The following is an 8,290-nucleotide window of genomic DNA, read 5'->3' as shown; positions in this document are numbered from 1 at the left end:
GGCAGAGTGGAGCCCCACAATCCCTGGTTTGATTGGTGTCTGGGCGTTACTGTCAGTCACCAACCGAGACCAACACCTGGCCTCACCAGAAAACACACACACGCTCACACACTCACACACACGCAAACACATGCATACACACACATGCACACACTCTCTAAGGCTTTTCTCCCCCACTCAGCACACCTGCACTCTAGGAGCCTAAACAGAACATACACAAACACCACACTCTTACATGACAAACACCTGCATCTAACACCTGCATCTAACACACTTTCTCCCTCTCACACACTTACACACACCTGCGACGCAAAACACCCTTCAATGCACCTGCCCCTCAAGCACACACTGAGACCCAAACACAGCGAGACAGAGAGAGAGGGGAGAGAGAGAGATTTGAAATGTGTTTATTATTTTGGAACTTCTGTGAGAGTAATGTTTACTGTTCATTTTTATTGTTTATTTCACTTTTGTTTATTATTTACTTCACTTGCTTTGGCAATGTTGACATATGTTTCCCATGCCAATAAAGTCCTTAAATTGAAATTGAATTGAGAGACACAAGGAAAGGGCAACCAGTGAAGAACAAACACAATTGTAAATACATCCCATGTTTAAGTTGATCTATTTTCCCTTTTGTACTTCATCTATTTGTAGATAATATGACATTTGTAATGTCTTTATTCTTTTAGAACTTTTGTGAGTGTAATGATTATTGTTAACTTTTGTTTATTATCTAGTTCACTTGCTTTGGCAATGTTAACATATGTTTCCCATGCCAATAAAGTCCTTAAAATGAAATTGAATTGACAGAGAGATTTATAATGTGTGTCAATCAGGTGTCAACCAGGTCACTTTCACAGAATCTGTTTTTTCTTGTCAGTCAGATGTCTCTCTAAGAAACTGTCCCACTCAGCACACCTGCACTCTATATGCCTATACAGAACACACACACACACACACACACACACACACACACACTCTTATGTGACAAAGACCTGCATCTAACACTTTCTCCCTCTCACACACTTACACACACCTGCTACCCAAAACACCCTTTAACACACATGCCCCTCAAGCACACACTGAGACCCAAACACAGCGAGACAGAGCGAGAGAGGGAGGGAGAGAGAGAGAGATTTATAATGTCTGTCAGTCAGGTGTCAACCAGGTCACTCTCACAGAAACTGGCTCACCTATTCGGAGGGTGGGGGGGGGTCATTTCTAACCTGAGAGCTGGCCTAGAAACTTCCCATGGGCCAAAGCTAGTGTCACACACACACACACATATCTGTGTGTCACCTGCATGCTAGACACCTCAGAAAGCAACTAAAGACAGTACCGTGACCTGCCCACACCATTACCTCTTTCAAAGTAGCCAAATGAAAATCACTTTAAAAGTGCCTTGAACATATTAATAAAACGAAATAATCTATTTATTATGTATACATTGTCTGTCTATATTATACAAAGATTCCCACTTGTATGATATCAAGTGATTCCAACCAGCTAGGCACACACTGTTTGAATGAACTTTGTTTCCATGTTGAAATGAAGTTGAACTGACTTGGAATATATGTTGAATTGACTTCTGTGCCCTGTGGGAAATGATTTGTCCTTATCTGACCTTTGATGGAGCTTGGAGAGGAGCAAAGCCCTATCTATCTGCTAGACATCACTTGAATGATGACTGGTCTTTTTCCTTTCAAAAAGAATAGTATGAAAGGAAGAATGAAGTTAGGTACTGGGTTGATAGAGAGCCAGAATGCCCCTGGTCGGTTTGGGAAACATTGACCTACCGGTATTCTATTGGATCTCCAGCATTAGAAAAGCGTCTATTTGGCTGAACCAACAGACCTCATTCTCATGGAACCCCACGGGAATTCTTTGCGCCATTGTAATCGTATCAATACCATGTAAAGAAGCCGCAAACGTCTTTATAGGCTAACAATCGTTTGAACGAGGTCAGACGTCTAGAAAATCAGCAGACACACTGACACAACACCCTGTGTCGATTCGTTTGGTAAAATTATTTTGCTGTTGTTGTGGACTTTGTTGTTGTGGTTACAAGTGCAACTGAAGTAGCATTCTATTCAATAGCCTTAAAATTGTCTTGACATTATCATGAAAGAAATACATCGATTAAATGTGTTAAAATATATTAATGTTTTATAATACGTTTACATGTTATGTGTTTTACTCTTAATCATGAAAGCACAGCAAGTAGACCAATTTTATACACACCGATCCATGCGCACGCTGTGTGCCAAACTACCAATGCCATCGAATGATTTTTAAACGTTTCATTATAATAATTGGAGCTAAAAACACACTTTTAAATGGGTGTATCGGGATTATTCCGTCTTCTCATTGAAAAGCACACGGTCTCTCTCACACGCTTTCTTTTGCTCATCAACAAGTGCCCGCTCTTCCAGCACATGCAGCTCGCGCCGGACCCACCTATGGTGATGCAAATGAGCGCGCGCACGGCGGAAGCCCATCGCGCCCAGGGATTGGTCCCGACTCTTGGAATACAATTATCTAGGAAAAACCCGACGAGTGAAAGGGAAGAACTTTTTGTCATCACACAGGTCTCTTCAGTTTGAGAGAATCGAAGCGCTACAAGTGGTTGTCTGCAACTGCGCCGAGAACCTGCTGAAGGAGTGTTTGTTTTTAAAACAGCGCAAACATTTCGAGTTTACTTTTCTCTCCCATGATTAACTCGTAATTTAATCCCTGTGGTTCGAAGCGGGTGTGTTCTTATTAGTTAATTAGGAACACTTGGTGCGTTCGGCTTCGCCTTTAACAGGCGACAGAGGCTGTGACTGTTTAGTTATCAATTTTTTTAATTTGATTTATTTTGAACTGAGACACTTTTTCAAAGTTCCAAACAATGTATAGCATGATGGAACACGAGCTGAAGCCTTCTGGGCAACAACAACAGCAGCAGCACCACCACCAAACGGCCCAGGGCATGTCCCCGGTCACTGGAAACATTGGCAACTCTCACCTGGGGTCCAAATCCGTGTGCCCTCCGGGCGGGGACCCAATGGACAAGGTCAAAAGGCCCATGAATGCCTTCATGGTGTGGTCCAGGGGCCAGCGCCGCAAGATGGCCCAGGAGAACCCCAAGATGCACAATTCTGAGATCAGCAAGCGGCTTGGCGCGGAGTGGAAGCTGCTGACCGACGCCGAGAAGCGGCCGTTCATCGACGAAGCCAAGCGCCTCAGGGCAGTGCACATGAAGGATTATCCCGACTACAAGTACAAGCCACGGCGCAAGACCAAGCCCCTGCTCAAGAAGGACAACCCGATGGCGAAGTACCCTCTCTCCGCCGGGAACCTGCTGGCTGCAGCGGCCGCGCAGGGCCAAGGTGGGAGCGCCAGAATGGAGAGCTACGGGTGGGGCCCGGCGGGAGGTTACGCTGGGATGCAGAACGAGGCCCTCGGCTACACTCAGCAGCTGCACCGCTATGACCTGTCCGCCCTCCAGTATCCCCAGGCCATGACTGCAGCACAGACGTATATGAATGGAGCCAACACCTACAGGTAGGCTATGTTCTGTTCCATTCTTCCACATATTCTTGTAAATGACTCGAGGGACATGTAACGTTACATGCGCCTAGACTACACGTAATTCCTGTTTGGGTAATTTGTTTAAAGCTTTTAAATTAAAAGGTTGATGCGTGTACTTGTTTTTTCCAGTATGCCCGTCAGCTCCACTAAATTGAGCATTTTTGATTAGATTATTTGGTCTATTCAGTATTGTAAGCTTGAAGAGATCACCCTCGTAAACCTTGGTCTACTTCAACACTTGCTTGAAAGTTTGTATCCTGCTTTAAATGGCCTCTATAAAGTATCATCTGAATGGAAGATTTGATATCAGTAATGATAACGAGTGCATGGTTATCTGTAATGATAACCAGGCACTCACTTTCTCGAAGTCGAACAGTGGAAGGCTATTGAAGATGAAGAATCAATGTCCTAATCATCAAAACCAATTGTTTAATTCAATTAAATGGTATCGGTATAGGCTACCTTAGGCCTAATTACAACAACACAATAATACGTTGTGGCTGATATTCTGAAAGTCAAGATCAATTATTAAACACTTTAACAGTTCCTTTTTACTGCTTTGTCAATTGCACTAGGCCTATTTCAATATTTGTAGTCTTTACCTATCCTATTTCGTTATGGTTTTAAAATATCTATTCGACAATTAGAATAATGGTCTTTAATTGTTTCTCCCATCTAATTAGTTGAGTTACAATAGTCAATATTCCCAATGGGCAAACACTTCAACACACTCACACAAGTGGATCTAATCATCTGTTAGTTGCCAAACTGGATCTGCTAGCCTGTCAAAGGACGATTCATTATTACCAGTGTCATGACTCTCCACAACTGTCACCCACACAGCACAGAGCCTTTTTTCTTTTTGCTAATTATATATTTTTCAGAAGATGGCTTTTTTTTTGGGTTTCAGAAATGATAAATCTACTGCACATATTTTATGATATTATAATTTAGATTATTTTGCCAAAGAACCTGTGTAGGCCTAAAACTCGTAAGTTAGAACTGTAATTGTAATAATTAGTTAAAATATGCTACCTTTTGTCTTAACTTTACTCAATATTTAAAAGGTTATTCGTATGAGTTTAATATAGGTTGTTTACTTGTTTTCAGGCTTGAATGGTTGGAATGAGCATGTGAAGAGGCCCACTATGTGAAAGCTTTGTTTGTGTGGGCCTTCACCCTCAATCCTCTAGTCCGCTTCAATGCCGCCTTCCAGGCCTCTTCTAGAGAAAATATAACACAAAAGTATACTTTGAAAAGGAGTTTAAGTCTTACGATATTTTAACATGTTCTCGCCTGAAGTTTAGTTGGTTTATGGTGAATTCTGATTAGCTGTAGTGAACCTTAAGGAGAATATCTGTCGTTCACTTTACAGTGCGGTAGTCATGTTGGTGGCCTAACCAGTCTGGGCCTGCCCTAGCTGTCCCCAGCCCCACGCCCAAGCCCCATGCCTTTTGTAAACATGGTGAATTCCATCACGTGTATAGGGCTCTCCCTTCGGGGGACTGGCAGTTCTTTCATGTTGGTCACATCAATCAAGTCTGTTATGCATCATAATCATATTTATTCAGATGGGTTGGTCTTTCAATCAATATGCCCTTTTATTACAAAACAACTATTTAAAATGAAACTCACTGACCTGCAAATTACACCAGTTTGAGGCTATTTCAAAAGGGTGCAATGTTGCAGAACCTTCCAGCCGATGAATGCTTTCTAAATCGTTTTTTTGTTGCTTGAAAGCGCTTTGAGATTATTTTATGTAATGAATAGTGCTACTGAAGTTTATTAGAAAATTTCAGATGCGTAGAATAGTGTAATGGGTTGTTCAATATATGCTACAATTCTACCTGAATTGTGACTTCAGTTGCATGGCACAAAAATGTCACACCATAGCATTTTACACTGTAGCATGTCACATTTTGACATTGCATGGCATATCATTGATATTGTCCAGTTGCTAACTGTACCCATCTCGCCTCCCCAGCCCCATGTCCTACAGCAGCAGCACCCAGCAGCCCAGCCCGGTCATGTCCATGGTGAAGCCAGAGCCAGTATCACACTCCCCGACTGGTGGACCTAACCACCACCGCGGGCCTCTCCAAGGGGACCTGAGAGATATGATCAGTATGTACATCCCCGGGGGGGACGCCAGTGACCCGGCCGCCCAGAGAGGAGGCTACAGTGTCCAGCAACACTATCTCAGTGGGACCGTTCCCCTCAGTCATATCTAGGGACCAGTGGGGGTAGTGACTGGGACTGATCTTGGTTGTGCCCGGACATAAGTTAAAACGCACCCCCGGAACTGAACACCACAGCCTTAGACACACTCATTATGGTTCCGTGTTGCATTAAAAACAGCAGTGACTTTATAGGAAAGGTTATTTTTCTACCTCTGCAATTTTAAATAGAATCCCTTCGTCCGCCCCATCCCGTCCCAAGACTGGGTGGTTTGTTCATTCTCCCATCCACTGTTTGGATGGAGACCTGTCCCTTCTCTTTGAACTATGAAGGACTGCTGTATTGTACATACGATCTTTACTTCTCTCCATGATGACAACGTTTGTTTGTGTACATATTATATTTTTTTTCTCTTTGACAAAACTGACCTTGACATCCACAATCTTGGTTCAGAAACTCCCAGGCTCTATGTATGTTTCAAGACTCCATAATGTTCACACCATTCCATTGTATTCTCCTACTGGCACGGTAGCGTCGGCCCCTTGGGTTGATGGGTAATCATCACGACCTAAACCAACCGGGATGGAGACATGACTTCTCTCAAATGGCACCCTATTACCCATCATGCACAAATTAGGATCCGAGCACTATGGGCCCTGGTCAGAAGTAGTGCACTATAAAGGGAATAGGATCCCATTTGGGATGCAAGCACAAAACCCACAATGGAGGGGCCCCACCACAGGAACACAACACACTGGGAACTGGGTTAGCCAATCAAGGTCCTCCAAAGGCCAGTGACATACAAATCACATGACTTGCCACAAGGCTTGAAAATATTCTGATTCCAGAACTGGGCGTGTGTGTGGCCCAATGGGGCCTCTCTCAAAACGGATCATCTCAAATCAACTAGATGCCTACTAGTGAAGTGGAGAGAACTTGAATGAAGTGATTTATTTTTTTATATGTATGTATGGCCTCTTTGTTATGTGCTCTTGTTTTTAAAGCCAATCCGATCCCATAGGATGACATGGTCATTTAGTCTGTTGTCCAATCTCATGAGTTCACTGAATACAATGGAAAACAGTACATGAAATGATTTTAACTCCTGTTTAGTAGCCACAACTGTCCAAACCACATACCAATGCATTTTAGTTTAGTTTGAGTATAAAATGTTTAACATAACAGCATGGTTTAAAGTTAACATTACGCCTTGTTCCTGCAATGAGTTTTAATGCACCATATTATTGTTTGTTAGTCAACTATTTTGACCCTTTTTTTGTAAATGTTTGGAGTTACGCTGCTGGCAAAGTCCCACGTTGCTATACTGCTTACTGTTCAAATACCCTCTGTATTCTGCAGGTTTTAACTTTGTTCATAGAACACTCTTAACTGTTATACAAATTCTACATTCCATTTAATTGTTTACTTCAGCTCAAAGTTTTAGCTAGATATTTTTTACCAAATACATGTTAATAATGTTCTCTAGTTTGGCAACTGTGTGTGGATTTCTACTCTTTAGACTTGTTCAACCAAGCACTGTTACGACACACTGCCTGGGCAACTAACAGTGGAGAATACAATTAATTTTATTTTACAATAAACTTCTGTTATCCAACTTCTCATGTTTTGTATTCGAGCTGTCAGTTGTCTGCTTGAGGTATATATTTCAGATACCGTGTAACATTTTCCTATTATTCTACAAAAGGAGTTTATCTCAAGTTGCTTGAACAAGACTTAGGGGGTGATGGTTAATGTCCCTTCATTTGGCAGCCCTGCTAACCCACATTTCTGATCATTTAGTCGACCAGTGCTGCTTAAAGTTTTTTATATATAGTAGAAAATGTCTGTCTGATAGAACTTGTCATGTTTTGACAGTCTCCTAGTATTGTGCAATACAAACATGAACTTGGTTGCATTGAAATGGAAATTAGTACCTAATAACTTTTTATAAGTTGAGTTAGGGTTAATTTAAATTAATAATCAAACACTGTTTACATTGCAGTCCAAGTGTGTTAAACTGAACTTTATTCTGTTTTATTATTTAGGTCAATCCTGGGTGTGTGTGTGTGTGTGTGTGTGTGTGTGTATATATAGTGAGGAAAAAGGCTTGCAACTTGATGTGCATAGTGTATACATATTAAGGCCCTGATACTAAGGTTTTACTTTTTTTTTTAAACTCATGTTCACATGTGGCAAGGATGACTAGTATTAAAAAAAATTACAACTCTGGTCTACAAATAAATGTCTTGTTGCAGGCTTTCAGCAGTTTCTTGGAACATTCAGCCATGACTTATTTTCTAAGCTATATTACATTGTTCACTGCACTCTTGTAGGCCTATTCCGTTTTTTTCCAATTGAGTCTCTTCACAACGATAACGCACCATAGGCTATTCTATATGGGAAATGTCTGACACAGAATAGATTTAAATTGTGCCAGTTGGCATAATACACAGATTACACACGTCAGATTGAGAGGTCGATTCAAAGAAGGTTTTGATATGGGAATCTTTAGGAGACGGATTTATATTTCGATTGA

The 8,290-nt window shown here is 41.6% G+C and overlaps 1 protein-coding gene across 1 annotated transcript; it reads left to right on the top strand.

Moving 5' to 3' along the window:
• The first annotated feature begins 2,599 nt into the window (after positions 1-2,599).
• Positions 2,600-7,996, top strand: LOC139415914 (transcription factor Sox-19b-like). Its single transcript, XM_071164079.1, has 2 exons — positions 2,600-3,549; positions 5,561-7,996. The coding sequence occupies exons 1-2, from the start codon at positions 2,894-2,896 to the stop codon at positions 5,805-5,807; spliced, it is 903 nt and encodes a 300-aa protein (XP_071020180.1). The 5' UTR covers positions 2,600-2,893; the 3' UTR covers positions 5,808-7,996.
• Positions 7,997-8,290: the final 294 nt, after the last annotated feature.

The sequence above is a fragment of the Oncorhynchus clarkii genome, chromosome 9, assembly GCF_045791955.1.
Source record: "Oncorhynchus clarkii lewisi isolate Uvic-CL-2024 chromosome 9, UVic_Ocla_1.0, whole genome shotgun sequence".
Lineage (NCBI taxonomy): Eukaryota > Metazoa > Chordata > Actinopteri > Salmoniformes > Salmonidae > Oncorhynchus > Oncorhynchus clarkii.
Note: the sequence above shows the minus strand (reverse complement) of the source record. Positions and strands in the feature narration are given on the sequence as shown.

Coding starts and splice junctions, on each gene's coding strand:
- LOC139415914 (XM_071164079.1), top strand. CDS start 2,894: ATGTATAGCATGATGGAACACGAGCTGAAGCCTTCTGGGCAACAACAA. Junction 3,550..5,560: donor AATGGAGCCAACACCTACAG/GTAGGCTATGTT, acceptor TCGCCTCCCCAG/CCCCATGTCCTACAGCAGCA.